This window comes from Stomoxys calcitrans, chromosome 3, assembly GCF_963082655.1.
Source record: "Stomoxys calcitrans chromosome 3, idStoCalc2.1, whole genome shotgun sequence".
NCBI classification, from domain to species: Eukaryota; Metazoa; Arthropoda; class Insecta; order Diptera; family Muscidae; genus Stomoxys; species Stomoxys calcitrans.
In genome coordinates this window covers 857,004-880,391 of record NC_081554.1, presented here as the reverse complement: position 1 = coordinate 880,391, position 23,388 = coordinate 857,004, and the positions used below count along the sequence as shown (strand labels likewise).

At 37.5% G+C, this 23,388-nt stretch overlaps 1 protein-coding gene across 2 annotated transcripts in view; it reads left to right on the top strand.

Moving 5' to 3' along the window:
- LOC106083844 (T-box protein H15) overlaps window positions 1-21,920 on the top strand; it is a 38,172-nt gene extending 16,252 nt beyond the window's left edge. For both annotated transcript variants that reach the window (XM_013247105.2, XM_013247104.2), the window contains exons 3-6: window positions 11-141; window positions 16,100-16,385; window positions 18,345-18,589; window positions 20,406-21,920. In XM_013247105.2, coding sequence (XP_013102559.2) covers window positions 11-141; window positions 16,100-16,385; window positions 18,345-18,589; window positions 20,406-20,952 — 1,209 coding nt within the window. In that variant the 3' untranslated portion in view covers window positions 20,953-21,920. The remainder of the gene's footprint in view (window positions 1-10; window positions 142-16,099; window positions 16,386-18,344; window positions 18,590-20,405) is intronic.
- Window positions 21,921-23,388: the final 1,468 nt, after the last annotated feature.

The following is a 23,388-nucleotide window of genomic DNA, read 5'->3' as shown; positions in this document are numbered from 1 at the left end:
CCTCTTACAGTCTTCTCCCAAAATTGTCGGATCCTGCAACTGCGACGAACTGTTGCCTATCCAATGTCACCTGGAGACCAAAGAGCTCTGGGACAAGTTCCATGAGCTGGGCACCGAAATGATAATAACAAAAACGGGAAGGTGAGTTCGATTTTCCTCCTTTAGGGGGATGTTAATGGCCAAACTGCCATCATTTGTTTAGGCTATCGCGAAGTGTTTTTATTAAGTGCTCCTTGACTATCTGTCCACCTGTAATGGTTGAACTCTATTCGCATCCTCATCCATTCATTTCCACCTTGACACCACATGCGTGTCACATGGCAAAGGTAGAATTCAAATACCACAGAATACATTAGAAGGCCCATAAGAGTGATATTTCCATTCACGCCCAGAGTGGAGTATGAATTTTAATATGAACAAATACACCGCTAATAACTCAACATGATAACTCAACACAAAATGTCTACGCCACTACTCCACGACCACCGAATAAATAGTCGGAGGAGCCCTTGCTCTGAACATTCGTGTAGCCGGGTTTGCAGAAGCAAATAAATATTGTCAGCAGCACAAGAATAAAGAGTCATTTATTCTAGGTAGGAGTGGGTCTGCTGTGTATAGTGGTAGCAGCTAGTGAATGTTGCTCTGTTCGGACGAATGTAATCGCAAATGAAAAATGGTCTTTAGAACGAATTTGATTGCGCACCCGAAATCCATAAAAATTTCCTTGATTCGGCCAAAGTGAAATCTAACAGAAAATAGATACGCAACCAGATACCAAATCTACAACATAATAATGCTTCATTGAAACCAGGGATTCGGAGCGGAGCAGAGCAGACCTGTTTGTGCCGAAGCTGTTTCCAATCTTAAAATCCGCTCCGCTCCGATAAAAATAAATATCTTTAAAATATTTTTTTGTGTACGAACTTGTTTTTTTTTGGCGAATTAAAACAAAACATTTAAAATTATTACATTAAAATGCGATAACTTCAGAGTTAACTTTCTTTAAAGAGTCGATGGTTTATCAATATCCATTTACTGTCTGTGGTGGAAATGAAATATAGGTTAATTAAATTGAAGTTGAGAGTTGAGTTGGCCTTTCCAAATATTTGGGAGTATAATACGAATCTGATATCCAAAAGTGGGACCATGTATTTGGGGCACCGCCCCTTCCCCCAAAAAGTAAAAATTTACCGACCATGGTAATATGTGGATCGAATGAAAGGTATTTGAGATTTAACAAGTAAAAGCGTGCTAAGTTCGGCCGGGCCGAATCTTATATACCCTCCACCATGGATCGCATTTGTCGAGTTCTTTTCCCGGCATCTCTTCTTAGGCAAAAAAAGGATATAAGAAAAGATTTGCTCTGCTATTAGAGCGATATCAAGATATGGTCCGGTTTGGACCACAAATAAATTATATGTTGGAGACCTGCGTAAAATGTCAGCCAATTCGAATAAGAATTGCGCCCTTTGGGGGCTCAAGAAGTAAAATAGAGAGATCGATTTATAAGGGACCTGTATGGGCCTATGGACCGATTCAGACCATAATAAACACGTATGTTAATGGTCATGAGAGAATCCGTCGTACAAAATTTCAGGCATATCGGATAATAATTGCGACCTCTAGAGGCTCAAGAAGTCAAGATCCCAGATCGGTTAATATGGCAGCTATATCAGGTTATGAACCGACTTGTACTTTATTTGAAATAGTTGTTGAAAGTAACAATAAAAAACGTCTTGCGAAATTTCAGCCAAATCGGATAGAAATTGAGCCCTCTAGAAGTTGAAGAAGTCAAGTCCCCAGATCTGTTTATATGACAGCTATATCAGGTTATGAACCGATTTGAACCATATTTGGCACAGTTGTTGGATATCATAACAAAATACTACGTGCCAAAATTCATTCAAATTGGATACGAATTGCGCCCTCTAGAGGCTCAAGAAGTCAAGACCCAAGATCGGTTTATATGACAGCTATATAAGGTTATGGACCGATTTGAACCATACTTGGCACAGTTGTTGGATATCGTAACAAAACACGTCGTGCAAAATTTCATTCCAATCGGATAAGAATTGCGCCCTCTAGAGGCTCAAGAAGTCAAGACCCCAGATCGGTTTATATGGCAGCTATATCAGGTTATGAACCGATTTGAACCATACTTGGCAAAGTTATTGGATATAATAACAAAACACGTCGTGCTAAATTTCATTCCAACCGGATAAGAATTGCGCACTCTAGAGGCTCAAGAAGTCAAGACCCAAGATCGGTTTATATGGCAGCTATATCAGGTTATGAACCGATTTGAACCATACTTGACACAGTTGTTGGATATCATAACAAAACACGTCGTGCAAAATTTCATCCCAATCGGAAAAGAATTGCGCACTCTAGACGCTCAAGAAGTCAAGACCCAAGATCGGTTTATATGGCAGCTATATCAAAACATGGACCGATATGGCCCATTTACAATACCAACCGACCTACACTAATAAGAAGTATTTGTGCAAAATTTCAAGCGGCTAGCTTTACTCCTTCGGAAGTTAGCGTGCTTTCGACAGACAGACGGACGGACGGACGGACAGACGGACGGACATGGCTAGATCGACATAAAATTTCACGACGATCAAGAATATATATACTTTATGGGGTCTAAGACGAATATTTCGAGTAGTTACAATCAGAATGTCGAAATTAGTATACCCCCCATTTTATGGTGGAGGGTATAAAAACGAATTTAATCAACAATTTTGGGCCAAGTGTTTGGGGGCGCCTCATCCCATAAACTCCCCTTAAACCAATGGCAATATGGGGTTTAAAAAATGGTTTTTTAAGGTAGAGCAAGATGCTAATATTTTTTCAGGGCTAAGTATCTGGGGGATCACCTCACCCCGCAAAACATCCCTAAATTGGACATACATATCTACCGATCTTGGAAATTTGGGGCTCAAATTAAAGGTATTCGGTACGGGCACGAAATTCATACCCACTTACGGGACCGAGTTTTTGACGGTCTACACCACCCCCTTAACCCACCAACCACCATCATGGGGCACTTCGCACTACCAAAATCCATGTGAGAATATCGGGCTCCAATAAAGTCTTTTAAGCTAAAATAAGTCTTTAACATCCAAACTTCAATTACCATAAACCCTCCGAGCGAATTTATAGACGAATAACGATCATATGGTTTCATGGATCATACTGTTTCTCAAGCTATATACACATACTATTTTCGTAGCATCGTATTTCACTCAAAGCTCTTTAATTGACAAAAATAAATATTCAAAGGATAATTTTGTTCCATATAAAGTAAAAGAAGTCGCAGCGGAGCGGGCCCTGTCCAGCTAGTTCAATATAAAAGCAAATGCAATCTCCAATATGAGTGACAAGGATGTCGATATGGAAATAAACAATATCGAAACTTGTCAAAAAATGTAAATTAAAGAAACGTAACGTTATGAATATGAAAAGTATGACAAAAAAATGTTGATAAAATATACTCACCTAAGGTTGAACGGTTCGTTCAAAAAGCGCCATGTTATTTTAAGTGGATGAAGTCCGCCTAGATCCGTCTGTTGAAATCACGCTTACTTTTTACAGTATAGTGCTAAGTGCTCGAAATTTTAGACAAATGCTTCTTATAGATGTAGAACAGTTGATGACCAAATTGTCTCATATTTAGATACCACCCATCCATGTAAGTCGATCTTCATATTGGACTTTCTTGGGCCTCTAAAGGCGCAATTTTTCCCCATTTAGCGAAAATTGTGACTTACAGCCTAAAAACACCGATCTCCAGGGTTGACTTGTCAATAACCTGGAGAGTGCAATTCTAATCTGATGCAGTGAACATCAGCAAGTAACAAAAATTTCAAGCACATTGTTGTTCAGCGACTCGATTTATGTTGATGCTTTTGTTTGGGTGGACATACGGAGAGTGATTGGTTTCGTAGTTGCTCGAACGGAACAGTCAGTTCGAATCACTTCATTATGCAATCAAACAGTAATGTTCGAACTTGCCCGATTCATTCAGTAACGAGGGATGATCAAACAAGCCAGCTTGAATTGAATGAACTTTTTGTTTCCATTCGAGTTTGTTCCGGACCTGTTAGTTATTTTGTTTGAAATGGCTGAAAATTTTGAAAGTGGAAATTACACACCCTCTGGCCAACACAAGGGTGGGAAAATTCTTAGTTAATTTAATGAAATTAAAATTCTAATGTTAGAATTAGGCTACAAATCAAATGAATTTAAAGTTTTTTGTTTGTTTTCTAAATCTGTGTTAATTTATTGAAACTTAGAGCAATTTATGTAACTTGATTCCAATCAGACTTGTTCATTTGCACTTTGAACAAATCAAATCAAAAAATACAACAAGGAGAAAAATCATTTCAAGCACGAGTTTTAAAATTGAGAGTCCCGTTCAGCAGCGGATCATTCACAGGATCCTAAACAAAACAAGTATGTGGGTTGTTCTATTGGAACCTAGTGCTTCAATCAATTTCTTTTTGAATCGCAATATTTTCGTTGCGTTTTGAGCGAGTTGAATGGACTCGTTTCGCTGGTGCACTGGTTGGTTTTACTCGTTTTTCAAAACAGATGATCAAGCCTTCACAATCATACTCGTTGCATGCAGCTCTCTTATATGATGTGAATACAGCTTTTAAATGTATGTAGTTTAAAGAACATAAATCCTTGATGGAGAATATATAAAGGAGCTGGAAATGGCATCAAATGCGCACAATATCAGCGAGGAAGTCTAGTCCGAATATATCAGATAATCTAGAAATCCAATTTGAATTTGACAGTTCAGAATTGACTAATGCTTTCAACTTGGCGAGTATTTGTCATTTGAAGTCGTTAGATACAAACCTCTGAAGTTCTGACAACCAAAAAATGTGTATGAGCAAATTAGCTTAAACCCGGCGTTATGACTTAAAGAGAAATAATGCTTATATTGAAATAGTTTTTTTCTGTTCTACGAATTTTTTAAATTAATTTAAGAAAATAAACTTTTCTACTAAATCTTATAATTGGATTAATGACTTAATTTTTTAAAATGCAGTGAAGTTTGGGATTGTTTTAGGACAAATGATTAGAAACAACAGTTCTAAATTTCATTAAAATTTTACTTGAAAAGTAGCCTGAAACACAATAAATACGATAACATCCACACGATTTTACGAGCTTTCAATATACTGACATCTGGGAGCCGGTTTCAAGTGGCTTTTGTGAAATCAACACCAAGAAGGCATAAAGAAGTAAATGGTGTTCAAGGAATTTTGCCCACCAATTAAGGCACAAAAGAAACAGAAATTTTTCGATCAGTAACGAATTTTGATGGAAAGAGAAAAGGATTGAGCTTTTTATTCGAAATTTTGGGACCAGAAAAACAAAAGATTTAAATGACATACGTTTAAGTACTCGAATTATATCATTTTTTGAAACACCAAGAAAAAACAGCAAGGAAGGGCAAAAGTCGGGCGGTGCCGACTGTATAACACCCTACACCTACCCTATATGTACAATGTGGGATCTATATCCAACTCTGAACCAATTTTGATGGACCTCGGCGAGCAACTATGTTCAAACTGTAAAAACTACGGTTGACAAATGACAACATTATGGAGAATTACCCAAAATCTGACAAACGTATATATGGGAGCAATATCTAATTCCGAACCGATTCCGAGCAAACTTCTCAGATAATGTGGTAGTCGTCGAAGAAAGCGTTGTGCCAAATGTTGGCAAAATTGGTCAAACAATGCGCTTGCAGTGGCTTTTGGAGTGAAAATCTGGCGATATACATATATAATAGCTATGTGTAAATCTGGGCCGATTTCTATGAAATGAAAAATTCACCAGTAAAATTGAGGGTCATAAGAAAATCTTTCCTGCAAAATTTCGACAAAATCGGATAACAAACGATCACTTTTTTGCAATAGTTCTCAAAATCGGACGAACATATATATGAGAGCTATATCTAGATCTTTACCGATTTCGAGCAAACTCCTCAGATACTGTGGCAGTCGTCGAGAAAAGCGTTTTGCAAAATTTTGGCAAGATGTATTAATAAATGCGCTTGCTGTGACCAGAAGTTAAAATCGGGCGAGAGCTATGCCTAAATCTGAACCGATTTCCATGAAATTCACCAGTAATATTGAGAGTCAAGAGAAAATCCTTACTGCCGAATTTTGAGAAAATCGGTTAACAAAAGACCATTTTATTGCAATATTACTGCGAATCGGACGAAAATATATATGGAAGCATATCTAAATCTGAACCGATTTTGCCAAACTCTATGTATATTATGATAGTCATTGAGGAAAGCGTTGTGCAATATTTTGGCAAGATTGATCAGTAAATGTGCTTGCAGTGTCTCTATGAGCGAAAATCGGGCGATATATATATATGAGAGCTATATCTTAGTCTGAACCGATTTCCTTGAAATCCACCAGTAACGTCGAGAGTCGTAGAGAAATCCTTCCTGCCAAATTTCGAGAGAATCGGTTAACAAATGGCCATTTTATTGCATTATTACTGCAAATCGAACGAACATATATATGGGAGCTATATCCAGATCTGAACCGATTTTTTCCAATTTTATTAGGCTTCGCCTCTAGGCCGAAAAACATGCCTGTACCAAATTTGAAGACGATCGGATGAAAACTGCGACCTGTACTTTGTACACAAATTAACATGGACCAACGGACAGACAGACAGACGGACGGACGTAGCTAAATCGAATCAGAAAGTGATTCTGAGTCGATCGGTATACTTATCAATGGGCCTATCTCTCTTCCTTTTGGGTGTTACAAACAAATTCACTAAGTTATAATACCCTGAACCTGTACCTGTACCAGGGTATACAAATTTGTTTGAGTGGGTGCTCTCCAGGGAACATGTCTAGCTCGGCTAATGTTTACCATGTATCCTATGTTGGAAGCTATAAAAATTAAATTAACCTATTTGTCAGACACTTGTAGTCCAAAATACTTTTTACCAAAAGCAATACGGCATAAGTTAACCATATAACCTGTAGGTGGCAAACTAAACCGATTCAAATTTCAATAATCCAGCTGCCTTATTACCAGTAAGAAAACATGACTGGAAAATAACATAATGATCATTTCGATGCTATCTCTGGCGAATAGCTTTCTCAGGCATTTCCTTTGGTAATAGTTGAAGATTCTAGGGTGCTCACTGTCATTGGTTATGCGTAATAAAATTATTAATTAATTAAGCCCAGAAGAGGGACGTTACACAGTATTTTATATACGCTATGATATGTTAATTTGTCTCGAGTCCTGAGGGTTTCAACAACAACACATTGGATGTGCTGGTGCAATGTGCGCTGTTGTTGTCGATGTTGTTTGCCTGCATACCGCAGGAAACAAAAGGCTGGCAACTTAATGTCAGGTAGAATCGCACTCGCACCCAGCTATGTGAAAAATTGAACTCGGTTGCATCTCAATTTTGAAAAATGACTTCTTGTCTTGCGTTGTGCCAACAATGACTGCGCTCGTCCATAGTCCATCAAGGTGTCCTTTGTGCCGGGCAACAAAGGACAAAGAAGGCAACAAAAACGAAGGCATTTCCCAAACAATGACATCCGTTTTGTTACTCAGTGGGCAATGCAAACCATATTTGCGGTCATTGAGATAAAATATCACGTGGTCAACGGGTTTGTTACGCTGTCAGGGCTCATGTGCTGCTTCCTTCATATCACAGCAGACTCTTTGACCTGTCTGTTGAACTAGCAAGCTGTGAATGCCATGCATTCGCAGTGTTCAACCGACTTTAATTGATGCTGTTACGCTTAGCATGACTGTTTGGCAGCAGAAGCTGTAAATATTTGTCAACATTTGATTTTGGTCTGATAACAAAACCGCATGCTCTGGCCATTGCAAGAAATGCCGGGGCCCGTGCTGGGCCCCGGCATTTCTTTGCCAGGCGACAGAGACAAAGAACTGCTGCAACTCAACTTTTCTTGTTTCGGTGGCAAGGCGAAGAAAATTGTAATTTACACGCTTTCCACGCCGCACCAAAGTTTGACAATTGTATTAGGAGCACAAACAAGGCGATCGGCTCGCCAGCAACCAAATGCCCATTGAAATGTTGAAAGCCCCTGAGTGGCGGCAAGTCCCTCGCTCAGTGAGTCAGTCAGACTTAAAGAAAGGCCATGTCGTCCATGTTGCTACAGCAAATGGTAATTTTCCAAACAAAATTTAATTAACATAATCCTCTTCCGTTTTGTAGAGCAATTTTTGCTTAGTTAATATTTTCTCAAATCAACACCAGACACTTCTTGGACTGTTGTGAGCCATAATTTCTTTGGAGCTTAATTTGCCTAATTTCCCCATAAACAAACACATAAAATCCACACTTGTACAACACACAGCTACCTATAGACAAAATGGCTTTTCCTGTCTTGACAGAACTGCACCACTACGAGGGTGCTATTAAGTTCTCGGTTGAACGGGCCAACTGAAACAGTTACAACTTTTAAAGCCACAGCATATTTGCGCCCAATGTGCTAATATGTCTTATACTGAGGATAGAGAGTCGAGCTGTTAAAAGGATTCAATTATCATACCCACCTCATGTGCCTCACTCAGGCAATCGCCCCAGGTCCGTTTGTTTCTATTGAAGGGTGGGACGCATACAAACGTTTCTATTGCGATACCGCCTGAGTCCCCATGTTATACATAAGCGATTCTTATGTAAATTACTCCCGAGGAAAATATGATTTACGATCTTCCGTTTTACTGCTCCCTCCCCGTCTTTATGATTCGTCTCTCTGCGACCCGCATTGTTTTATGGACGCTTTTGTTTTGTCGTAACGAAATGTATACCAATTTCGTTTTAACACTTTTACTGCTGGCTGAGAGGAAACTCGCACATATTTTAGGACAAGTTAACACTTGGATAAAAAAACAAACACAACAACATTGACAGACACAGGACAAACGAAAACGAGAGGGGCTCAATAGAAATTTGACTACAGCTGCTGTTTGTTTTAAGGCACTTTTTCCATGCTTACAACGTTACATCGGTGCCACCAAACTCATGATTTATGCCCGACTTTGTTGCGAAATTTCCAGGGCTAATGCCACAGTGCAATGGCAATTGGTCGGAATTTATAAAAACACTTTTTTAAGATCATAAAACCAATCGCCATGACAAATGCGCAAAAGCCAAAGATGTGAAGAAATTGTTCTAAAGCACCTTATTGGTAGAAAGCGATGAGGACAAGATGATGAGTAATCTGAAATATTCCTATACAGTATAAAATAGAGGTAAAAAAGGAAAAATCGGCTTTTGGCGACTATATAATACCCCAAACCCACCCTACAAGTGAATACAAGGAGAATACCTCTGTATGGACGCAATATACAATTCTGAACCGATTTTATCCGTCCAATTTAGCAACAAATATGTGCATAATTGTAATAACTACGGCTCTGTTAGTAAAAATCAGTTGATGTATATGTATTAGAACTATATCTTAATCTGAACCGATTATGAGGATCAGTTGAAAAATTTGCCCCTGTTCCTTAACGGAATGCTCATGGACAGATTTGCATTTGCAGTTGAAAAATAACCATAATTTTGGGGAGTACAGAGAGTGTCAAAAGTTTGTCAACACCAATGAAATATTTGGATTTTGTAAGATTATTTGTAGAATGTAGAAAGAACATAACAATTGCTCATGGACAGATTTGCATTTGCAGTTGAAAAATAACCATAATTTTGGGGAGTACAGAGAGCGTCAAAAGTTTGTCAACACCAATGAAATATTTGGATTTTGTAAGATTATTTGAAGAATGTAGAAAAAACATAACAATTTTTAAAATATAAATTTTAAAGAATATTGAAAATAATACTTAGTAAAAAAGGTAGGTAGTAACATTATTACTGCATTTTTACATAATACTAAATTTCAGTGGGTGTTGACCCACATTTGGTGCTCATAGTATATCCAAATCTAATTCGATTTGGAGCAAAATGTGGTAGTCATAGAGACAAACGTTGTGTTAAATTTTGAGACGATCGCTAAATGCAATTGCAAAGGCTCAAGAGGTGGAAACCAGGCGATACGTATATATGGGAGATATATCTAAATCTGTACCGATTTCTATGAAATTCACCTGTCAAAAGTCATAAGAAAACCTTTCGTGCCAAATTTCGTGAGAATTGGTTATCAAATTATAGCAATATTGTTGATATATATGTTCAAATCGGCTTTGTATCCAGGCAAAAAAAAATAGGCATGTGTCAAAGTTGAAGATGATCGGCAGAAAATTGCGACCTGTACTTTATACACAAATTAACGTGGGCAAACATACGGACAGGCAGTCATAGCTAAATCGAAACAGAAAGTGATTCCGAGTCGATTGGTACTAATCAAAAGGTCTATCTCCTTTCTTTCTGGTTGTTACAAATAAATGCCTAATGTTAGCACAATAGTGGTGTATATTGTAAAAAAAGTAAAAACATGTTAAGTTTGGCAGCACCGAACTTTGGATATCCTCCACCACGGATAAATTAATAATAGTCTTTAATAACAACTCCACTACCATCTCCATAGTAATATGCAAATGGGGGCTGGTCTGGATCATATTTGATTCAGGTCCCGAGAAGTCTTATACAAGCCATAGTTTCAGCGAAATCGGGCAACAAATCCGCTTTTATGGGATGAAGACCCTAATTTGGAAGATCGGTCCATATGGCAGCTATATCTAAATACAATCTGATCTAGACCATATGATGGTTGGATGACGGGAGGCTTAATACAAGTTACTGTGTCAAAGTCACTATGGCGAAATCGTGTCTGAATGAAGATGTCTGAATGAAGACCGATCTGAACCATATTTGAGTAGAATATGGAGGTATAGAATATGGAATAATAGCAATAATATGGCAGCTGTATCTAAATATTGTCCGATCTGGGCCGTAAGCCTTAAAAGGCCATATCGGATGGAAAATATATATGGGAGCTACATCTAAATCTGGATCGATTTTTATGGAAATTTGCACACATATAAGAACGTTGAATAAAACGTTCTTTTTGTAAGGATCGGACCAAAATTGTGGCTTCCACAGCTTTAAAAGGGCACATCGGATGAAAGATATGTATGGGAGCTACATCTAAATCTCGACCGATTTTTTTCAAAATCAATAGCGTTCGCTCTTGGACCAAAAAAGACACTTATGCTAAATTTTTTAAAAATCGGACAACAAGTGCGACCTGTACCTTGATTACAAGAATACATGGACAGACAGATAGACAGGCGGACATAGCTAAATCGAATCAGGAAGTGGTTCTAAGCCGATCCGTATACTTATCGATGTGTCTAGCTCTTCTCCTTCTTAGAGTTGTAAATAAATGCACAAATCTATAATACCCTGTACCTCAGTGGTGGTGCAGGTTATAAATACGAGTCTGGGAAAATTTTTAACTCAATATCTCTATTTTTAAAGACTGTAGCATGTGTTCACACGGATGGGCAGACACACGGACATCATTAAATCATTTTAGAATTTTGACGACATTCAGAAATATATATACTCTTTAGGATCGGAAATGGATATTTCGATGTGTTGCCAACGGAATGACTAAATGAACATACCATCAAATGGTGGTGGGTATTAAAAGTGAATGAAGGAAAAATCGGCCGATTACGACTATATTATACCATAGCCCATATGAACGCTTTATCCAATTTTCGATTTGATGAAATGTAACATAAGTATGCATATTGGTATTACCGATTTGATGAAATATAACATAAGTATGCATATTGGTATTACAACAATACGAAATATTTTTTACCACACCCCAATCACTGAAAATAGGAACAGTAAATTTATCGAGGGCTTTAATACTCGATACTCGTGACGGCTACCGTTCCATGCAGACCATTGTTGGATGTAGTTGCCCTATAAATTGATCTCCCTTTTTAAATCCTTGAATCCATAAGTGGCGTATTTATTACCTGAACACCACGCAAAGTGCAAACGCCACTTAAAGTAAAGTTTTCCACCAACAGTCCATTTTCCACAAATACCTCATTCACAGCCGAGACACCAAGTTATATCAATCAGTCCCGTCCGATTGAACTTGTAACTTAATGGTAAAGGGTCCACCAAGGTCAAGTACTTTAACAGTCTTTGACCTCGTGTTTTACAATCTGTCTAAGCTGTTTTGGCGAATTGTTACGATTATGCAAAGAAATCTGAATGTTTCAAAAGGCGACATTGTTGCAGTGCATTAAAGTTGGCTGCATTCACCTAACAGTCTCACTGCTAAATATGGTGCATTATATTCAAGTGGATATGGATCCTGCTGGAAGTTGAACATTCCCGTTTATTACCCATCTCATTAAGCGCCTTGCCAAAGCCACAATTCTGACTGACTAATTGCATTACAACTGGACAAGACGGGAAACGAATGTTCCAAAGTAATACTGCCCTGTAATTAACGCAGACTTACCGCTGCTGTTCCGTATGATGACGTTTTTGCATTGCGAAAAACAAAAAAACAAAACCAACAACAGCGGCACCAAACAGCCAAGTCGTCATTCGGAGAATGTTTTTTGTGTCGCATGCAATTCGCCAAAGCATTGCATTTCGTTTCGATATCAATCTATGTCAACACTTCGTTTGCCATGTTTTATGTGGCATTGGCATAATGCTGGTGCTTGCTGGTTGCAATTGCTGCGTCTCCAGTTGCATTTAGACTTGCGAGTTTGTTTTTTGCTGTTCACATCATTTCTGTTATTGTTGCTTGTTATTCTTCTGCTGTTACATGTCAGAAGTTTTATTTACCCTGTATTGTAAGCTCTGACATTTGAATGATTGCCGTTTGCCTTGTCATTCGATGTTTTATATTTGTTTCATTTTTTTTTTTTCAAACTTCAACATCAGAGCCACAGCCGATGGCTTTGCACAAATGAGGTGCGTTGATTCGCTTTTGTTGTATTTCATTGATTCGCTTTTGTTGTATTTCGTCACAAATTATGATTGTACGAATTAAGTGTAAATTATTTGCAATAACTGGCTTTGCAACAAGAGTGTTATGTGTAACAATTAAATGTTATCCTGAGGGCCCTTTTTAAATTAACATAAACACAAAAAACTAGTTTATAAAAGTGAAAAATAAAAAAACATATTAGCATTGGTTTTTATTGAAATGTTCATTTTTACATATGACATTCTTGCAGCAATTTACAAAATTATATATTATAACCAGCGTTGGCACTCAAGAAATTTATTTCCTACCAACATTAAAAAAAACCAGTTGTATACCGCTTCGGACCATAAATGAATTGAATGCTAAACATTGTGGAAGTCAGTGTGTAATCTTTCAGTCCATTCGGATGAGAATTGCACCTTGTATGGGTGTTGTATCGAGCTATAATCCGATTCAGACCATATTTCACATGTATGTTGAAGGTAATGAGAGAAGCCGTTGTACAAAATTTCAGCCAAATTGGATAATAACTGCGACCTCTAGAGGCTCAAGAAATGAAGATCACAGATCGGTTTATATGGCAACTATATCAGGTTATGAAACGATCTGCGCCATACTAGGAACAGTTGTTGGAAGTCATAACAAAACACCTCATTCAAAATTTCAGCTAAAGCGGATGAGAATTGCGCCCTCTAGCGGCTCAAGAAGTCAAGATTCAAGATCGGTTTATATGGGAGCTATACCAGGTTATAAACCGATTTAAACCGTACTTGGCACAGTGGTTGAAAGTGATACCAAAACACCACAGCCAAATCGGATAAGAATTGCGCTCTCTAAAAGCTGAAGAAATCAAGACCCAAGATCGGTTTATATGGTAGCTGTATCTGGTTCTAAAGTGAAGTGATACCAAAACACCACGTGCAAAATTTCAGTCAAATCGGACTAGAATTGCACCCTCTAGAGGCTCAAGAAGTCAAGACCCAAGATCGGTTTATATGGCAGCTATATCAAAACATGGACCGATTTGGCCCATTTACAATTCCGACCGATTGGGACCGATTTGGCCCATTTACAATTATGCCCACCACCGAGGCTATAATTTTTCATACCATTTGCAACACAGCCCATTATTCCCTTTTCAACTGTACAAGTTATATATATATATATATATATATATATATATATATATATATATATATATATATATATATATATATATATATATATATATATATATATATATATATATATATATGTATATATATATATATATATATATATATATATATATATATATATATATATATATATATATATATATATATATATATATATATATATATATATATATATAAACTAGATCGTCGTAATATCCATAGACGATCTAGCCATGTCCACCTTTATTACCCTTTTTTGCCATAACAGTGAGTTCCATATGGACCATATCTGGCCAAACCAAATCCCAGAAGCTGCCGATGAGCAGCACCCACAATAATGAGTTAAAAGGCGGAAATAATTTTCAGCGGTGGCTAAACCCTCCTAATGGCTAACCCCTCCTAAACCCTATCCTAATGGCGATATTTGTGAGGTAATATGCCATGTAAAAACTTCTCCCCAAAGAGGTGTCGCACTACGGCACGCCTTTCGGACTCGGCTATTAAAAGGAGGTCCCTAATCATTGAGCTTAAAAATTGGTCGGACAGCACTTATTGTCTCTGTTCATTAATGTGGTGTTCATGGGCATAACACTACATTCCATTAATATATGGTCTAAAGGGTTTCGTTTTTATTCCAAAGTTTTTTTTTGAACAGTTGGGAAAGTTCTTTCATAATAATCAATTTAGTACGATTTTAGCTCTGTGACATTCGACCATTTTTATAGCCGGATTTTACAAATATCGTTTGCAATAAAAATAGTTTAATATCAAGTAAAACATCTTCCAATTTTTGTTTGTTTCTCTTTCGAGGCGAGCTCAATGATCGGGGGTTGCAAATGGAAAAGTAAAACCAAAGATAGCAACACATACTAACCATTATGGGGCGCGTTTCGTCTTTGGTTAGAAGATTCTTCAACCATATTAGTTGTGATGGCTTCATGGGCCGTGCATTGGTATGCTGTATTTTAATCGTATTAATTACGAAAAACTCATCTATGATACAATTACCAGATTAACCACGTTCGACAACCCTGTCTATTAGCTGTACTTTTTCCCAATGCATGTGTTTTTGTGTAATGACAGACTTTTTACACTACTTCCGTACTACACATGATTCTGTGCATCTGTTGGAAGTTGTATTGATGGCTACGAACGCTAGACAACGGCAAAGGTTCTCGCTGTTGCTCCGTATGTCCAGGTTCGAATCCCGGCCGGGCTCTGCCGAATTTTTCACCATTCCCTTCCTTCCTTGAAATTTCTTTTAAATTCGAAAATTTTGGCATCTTAAAATTACGTTCGACATTTTAGCACAACATCATCTTTAGTACAGATATAATCGAGCGCATATCAAAGTTAATTGGTAGAAAGTATTAAAAATCTAAATTTTGGGGTATTTGGGGCAACTTCTACACAAAAAAAAAAAAACGTTGACCCAAATTTTAAGATTTTTCCTTATTTGTAGGATTTTAGCAATGAAGACGAGCCAAAGAACCAAACCTTTGAAATAAAGATGCTATCTTTAAACATAATTTCGTATTTAATAACGGACACGATCATCAGTTTAAAATTACGATGTCTGATTGATTCTTATTTTACTACACAGATGACTATCCAATTAAATTTTGTTGAATTTGTAAGGCTATGTTGCGTCTTTAACTACGGTAATCTATTGTTTTATCCCAAAGTCAATTTACAAAGTTTTAACTATATTTCGACCGTCATTTTTGATTATTATCTTTGGAAACAACACGCAAAGTTATGATTTTATTAACCTACCACTTACAAAAAAAACAAATTCCTTAATATCGAAGCAAATATCTTTTACTAAAGCAAATGTTTCCTTAAAAAGTGGCAAAACTGATCATCTTTAATTTAAGTTTGCTTGCCTTTGGCTCGAATCTTTAAGTTTAGGAGAAAATTTTTTTCACTGTACGATATTTTATACAGTTTTTTCTCTTTATTGCAGGAGAATGTTTCCCACAGTGCGTGTTAGCTTTTCCGGTCCGCTGAGGCATATGCAACCTCCCGATCGTTATGCTGTTCTCATCGATATTGTACCCATGGACTCCAGGCGCTATCGTTATGCCTATCATCGCTCCTCGTGGTTGGTGGCTGGAAAGGCAGATCCTCCACCACCCGCACGTTTGTACGCACATCCCGATAGTCCCATTAGCGTGGATGCTCTGAGAAAGCAAGTGGTCTCATTCGAAAAAGTAAAGCTAACCAATAATGAGATGGACAAAAGTGGGCAGGTGAGTAAAATAGGAAAAATACTGGTAGTCTGAGAGTAATCACTTGCCATTGAATGAATAAATAACAAGTACTTTAATTTGGGTTAAAAAAGAAGGTCGAGATCTGAGTTGAATTAGGGAGGAACATTGATTTACTTTTATTTCCGAAAATATAGGAGTTGAGGTTTAAAAATGATGGAAAAATTAAGTAAGAATATATAAGTAAGAATATGCAAAGAACCCGCTCAAAATAAATTTGTAGTATCGAAGGCATTCATTCAATGAATGACTTTGCATTTCATATTTTTTTTAAAGGCCTACTACATCTACACATCTTAGTACATTGTCCTTAATTGTGGGTGACGTATAATGTACGAAGCTGTACAAAATTGGACTGCTGATATCAGCAATCACTATCTGGTGGTACAAAAATAAAAATGTTTAACTTTGAACGATAGCCTACAACATTTGTATACCCTACACCATCACTGTGGTACAGGGTATTATAGATTTGTGCATTTGTTTGCAACGCTAAGAAGGAGACGAGGTAGACCCATTGATATGTATACCGATCGGCTTAGAACCACTTCCTGATTGGATTTAGCTATGTCCGTCTATCCGTCGGTCCATCGTCCGTCTGTCTGTCCATTTATTCTTGTAATCATGGTACAGGTCGCATTTGTTGTCTGATTTTCACAAAATTATGCACAAGTCTCTTTTTTGGTTCAAGGATATAGATATAGCTTCCATATATATCTTTCATCCGATGTGCCATTTTAAAGCTGTAGAAGTCACAATTTTGGTCCGATCCTTACAAAATTTGGCGCAAAGTTTTTTTTTTTGACGTCCCAATATATGTGCAAAATTTCATAAAAATCGGTTCAGATTTGTATATAGCTCCCATATATATATTTTCATCCAATTTGACCTATTAAGGCGTCCCAATATGTGTGAAAAATTTCATCAGAATCGGATCAGATTTATATATAGCTCCCATATATAATTTATATCCGATGTGGTCGTTTAAGGCTGTAGAAGACACAATTTTGGTCCGATCTTTACCAAATTTGTCACGAAGTGTTTTTTTTGACGTCCTAGTATGTGTGCAAAATGTCATCAGAATCGGATCAGATTTCGATATAGCTTCCTCATATATCTTTCATCCGATATCCCCTTTTAAAACTGTAGTTGCCACAATGTTGGTCCTTAAAAAATTTTGCAGGTGATGTTCTATTTAACGTCGCACTTACATGCAAAAAATGTCATCAAAATCGAACCGGATTTAGTAAAATTCCCATATTTATCTTTAATCGTTACGACTTTTAATGCTGTAGCATCTAAAATTTTGGTTCGATCTCTGCAAAATTTTTCATAAGATGTTTAAATTGACATCCCAATAGGTGTGCAATATTTTATCAAAATCGAATCAAATTTAGATAAAATTACCCAATATATCTTTTATGCTTTTCGACTTTTAAGGTTGTGGAAGCCACAATTTTCGTACCATCGTAAGATTAAAGTCTGACTAAATGTGGATATAAGTGCTAAAGACTAAAAGTATAACGTGGACTCGGTGGTGTAGGGTATTATATTATATACTGGTTTAAATTGTAAACAACATTTGATTTATACTAACATGAAATCTTGCCAATTTTAGACGTTTTTTTTTTTAACCCATACATGATTTTTGTTGTTTGTTTGTCTGCTGTTATTGAAAACCTTATGTTTCTCTCTACCACTAAAATTAAAAGATCACATTTCTAGGTTATTTTAAATTTTTTACCCATCTGATAACAGCAGAACAGGTTTGCTATTTCAGCAAAAAAAAAAAAAAAAAAAATACCGCTGTACCATACCATTTTTGCTGGTTTTATTAAAAAATGTATCTAAGTTTACTTAAAATTATTTGTTAATAATAAATTTAACTTTGTTTGGCCAACTTTGATTGATCAATTCGTATCTGCTTTTAAATATTTTCAGATTGTATTAAATTCCATGCATCGCTACCAGCCTCGCATACATCTGGTGCGACTAAGCCATGGTCAGAGCATTCCCAATAATCCCAAAGACCTGCAGGAAATGGATCACAAAACCTTCGTTTTTCCCGAGACTGTTTTTACGGCTGTGACAGCATATCAAAATCAACTGATTACCAAATTAAAAATTGACTCCAATCCCTTTGCCAAAGGTTTCCGCGATTCTTCACGCCTCACAGACTTTGATAGGTGAGTAATGAATGATGCGGAATGATGTGATGTAAAAGTGAAGTAAAATGCAAAATCTCAAGATATCAATCTGCAACCCCAAAAAATATTCTTAAAATATGGTGCTATCTAGAGACACTGGGAAGGCCACAAAACAAATCATGGTTCCACACTTTATGCATTTAGTGGGTTAAAAATTCTGAGCCGGGAGATCGGTCTATATGACAGGGTATATCCAATGTGATCCTTTCTAGTCCATATAAAGCACGGCTGGCTTGAAGGCTAACACAAACCACTGGTCTCAATTTCGTGGAAGATGGATGAAAATGGGGTTTCTATATGGTGGCTAATAGGTTGTGCATTAATTTGTATTTTTGGATTATTCAATTAATCGTTCAATTGAAAATGCAGTTCCAACGATTAATCGAGCGAGACCGAAGGAGGTTGTAAACTAATCGATTAATGTGTCCAATAAAATAAAACGCGATTTTCTACGATCTTATCCTTCAAATATTTCTTATATTTGTATGTCAATTTGTAAATAGGGAAAATGAGTGTGGTTTATTTGATATTCCTCGTTTGGCCTACCACGTTTGCCAGGTTTATTAAGGGTTTCCAGACAACACACTGTTCCAAATTTCGTCCAAATCAAATGAAAATGCATCATACCAAAACTCAGTAGACAATCTTACCATTCCTTCAGTAGCTAATCTTATCGGAATTGTATTTCCCTTCGATTCTAAAAACTGCGCTTTTGAAGAGTCAAAATGGCAAAGCAGGATAGGTTTGCAAAATTCTCATCTGGTCAAAAATGTTTTCATAATTATTTGTTTTGAGCAGAAAAAAGGCATGTTTTCACATGCCTCTATTCTGTGACCAAGAATTTATATTCCATTGTACCACTATAACCCAAAGTTATTTTCAGTGGGAAATGTGCAGGAGAAATGAAATGAAATTGTGTCAGACACTAAGGCAACAGACAGTGGTTCATTTGAAACACTCATGGATAACACACAGGCATGCAAGAAGCTCTACATTTGGCCAAAAACGATTGAAAGTTCTAAGCCAACGAATGCTTATTATTGCCAAAGATTTGGTAATATTCTGTCTTAAAACTTATTGAGGACCACAGTATCTCTGCACCACATTAAAGTCCGGTTAAGTGTGCATGTGCAGGTGTGATCTAAAGTCAGTGTGCTTGAAAGAGTTAGCTGAGTTTAGACCCTTTTCCTTTAGAGATGGTTAGTAGCACGAAACCTGCCAGCATTTTGTTGAATAAAAAAGCAAAATGTCTCAACAACTATTGTACTTTCCTAGCCAAGAGCAGCGCCTGCCACTAGAGGTGTTGAATAAGGGAAGACATTTCGTAGGGATTTAAGTCAGTTGGCATTTCAGATAATGTTCAGCATTTCTCCGTCTTTCAAAGGCGTTAAGGCTACATGGTTCTGTGAATGATGAAATGCTGTGGTGTCGATGTTGGTGGTGGCTTTCGGTGCAAGCAGCAGCGGCGGCAGTGTCGGCGGCAGTGTTTTAAGTGGCGAAAATTATAGGTCGGCATGTTTAACTTTGAAGCTCATACGTACACGAAAACACGATAATAATGAGTAAATGTCGAACAACATTTACTGCTGCTGTTGGTGCTGGTGCGCGCTGCTGCTGCCCTCGTTCCTCCCAACTTTGCTAATGTTGCAGTTAGGTTTTTCATTGCAATTAACAGGGAACGTACAAAAAGTGTAGCTCTGTTTCGAGACAGAATTATAATTTGCCAAAAAAATAACACACACACACACACAATAATAACTTTTTCTTATTCTCCTTCTTTGATGTTTGGTTGCAGAGATCCCATGGACTCCTATTTGTTTGAACAGCACTTTCGGTCACCTTTGCGATTCTTCCCCGATCCCCTGATGCAGCAAATGTCTCCCCAGGAAGCCGATGCGGCATCTCTGGCCTTCCTGGAGAAGGCCCGCCAGCATTTGCAGATGTTCGGCCGTTCGCCCTACACCGAAATGATTTTACCTCATCTGTATCAACGTCCTCCGACTGCTGCTGCTCTGAATGCCTTCAATTTGGGAATGTGGCAGCAACAATGGCCCCAGCTTACAGCAGGATTCCTAGCCAATCAGCAGGCCGCTGCAGCTCAAGCGGCGGCAAATGCAGCTGCTGTAGCCGCAGCCGCTTCGAGAAGGACCCCACCGCCTTTGAATCCACCGCCGCCAGCTACAACACCCTCGTCATCGGGCTCGGCTTCGCCAGACTTGAGAACGAAAAACTTTCACCGTTTCAGCCCCTACACGGTGCCCCAACAACAACAACAGCAGCAGCAACTTCATTCGTCGTCATCATCCCAGCCCCCACCGCCTTCACGAAGTCCTCCCAACTGATTTGAATCGATCGAGGAGCCAGACTCGAGACCAGCCAGTGCAATCCTAAAAAAGTTTGAAATTATTTAGAAAATATTTTCATCCAAAACTGTAGAAATGTGAGCCCAGTATTAGTTAAATAGCAAAATCCGTTATTTTGTGATGTATAGAACACAAGCGAAATGTAAATAGAATTCCGTAACCGTATAGTCCTAAGTAATTGTCAATTCCCAGTGTAGATAGTCCCCCCTCCCCCTACAAAACTAAACAGAGTTAGAATAGTCTTATAATCTGCCCCACCCATACCATGTCTATATGAGGAGGTTTATGTCGAAGTGGGATATTCTAAGCACCAACGGAGAGGTTTGGGAAATGTGTAAAAGATTTCTCGAAAATAAAAATCTAAAATTATATACAAGATCCGATCAGCCAAAAATAGTTTCGTTGGCAAGATGAAGCCCGTTACAAGGTTTAGACAAGAAGGGATTTTTTTCACTGCTTCACTGTTTATTAACTCACTACGGCTCACTTTGACATAGAATTCTTCATATGTGCGACTAGATATGGAAGGCTCGTGCTTTACATTAGTAGTATTCATATTGAACCTCTTGGCCCTTACCTAAAGCCAACTCTCCAATAGCAAGAATATCTGTGCGCTTTTTGATTCCTTATTGCAAAGTATTTGTGTCTGTGTTGTATGTCTATACACATCTATGGTACGTAGGCGCGTACCAATATTTTTGTACGTATATCTGTTTGTATGTATGTATTGTTCCTAATTGTAAAATGCAACAAAAATTAACAACAACAACATCAACAAAAAACAATTGAATAGTTTAGATAATGATATTAAAGCATCGATCGATATTGCTTGCATGTTGCATAAGCAATCGATACGCCTAAGTAAGAAGATATGTATTTAGAATTTGTTTAATTTTTGTAATAATCAATTAAGGCCTGTAATAGAGAACATAGTAATTTATTTAAATCAAAATTAAGGAATAATAAACAAAATCAAACATACTTGGAAAACTACTTTGTTTAATTTTCATTTGAGGCACACAGAGAAGGTTAATTCCTAAGGAAGACGACTCATCACAAAAACCGAAACTTAAGCTCAAAGATTATGTCGGCTATTCAATTATTTTGTTAATTAGCTTAAGTGTCGGTTTCTCGTAGAAAAAATAGAGATCATGATTAGAGGTGTAAACGTGAGTAGTCGTGTCAATTGTGTGTCACGTCATTCGTGAGTGACATCCAAATCCAATCACGTGATCGTGTGTTAGCATTATTGGATTAAATAAAATTCTTCGTGCGTGAACGTGAATCACGACTCGCACTGCTAATCACGACCCACGCGAATATCACGAACCACAAGATATCACGACTTAACAGAAAATCACGGCTTAGGGTTAGTATTTTTTTCTGCTATCGGAAAAGTCGCTAACGTTTTTAATTGTTTCGCGAGCGAAATTTGACAGCAATCAAAAATAAAAACCAGTTTCCATACCAATACACGTCTTTATATCCACCACCGAAAGATGGGAGTATATTCATTTCGCCATTCCGTTTACAACACATCGAAATATCCATTTCCGACGCTGTAAAATATATATTCTTGATCGTCGTAAAAATCTAATTCGTCTGTCCGTCTGTCTGTTAAAATCACGCTACAGTCTTAAAAAAATAGAGAAATTGAGTTGAAACTTTGCACAGATTCTTTTTTGTCCATATACAGTTTAAGTTCGAAGATGGACTATATCCGACTATAGACCGATCTGCCGATTTAATGTCTTAGGCCCATAAAAGCCACATTTATTATCCGATTTTGCCGAAATTCGGGAAAGTGAGTTGTGTAAGGCCCTTCGACATCCATCTTCAATTTGGCCTAGATTGGTCCAGATTTGGATATAACAGCCACATAGTCTGATCTCCCGATTTAAGGTCTTAGGCTCATATAAGGTACATATTTTGTCCGATTTCGCTGAAATTTAACACAGTGAGTTTGTGTTAGGTCCCTCGATATCCTTCTTGAAGACGGCCCATATCGGTCCAGATTTAGATATAGCTTCGATCCCTCGATTGAGGGTCTTGGTCCCCTAAAAGGTGCATTTATTATCCGATTTAGCTGAAATTTGACACATAAGTTAATTATGTTAGGTTTTTCGACATCCGTGTCCCATATGGTTCAAATCGGTCTTTATTTGGGTATAGCTGCCTAAAAGACAATATTGAACCAAACTTGAACAGTTTGTGGTTTTAAATAGACTACTTAATATCCGTACCGAATTTGGTCCAAATCGAACCATATATAATAAACATTTCACCGGATTATGATGCAATGTGGTTTACATATATACCCGAGGTGGTGGGTATCCAAAGCTCGGCCAGGCCGAATTAAATGCCTTTTTACTTGTTTTTTTTTTCTGCATTTATTGTTTTCTATATTTAATTTTT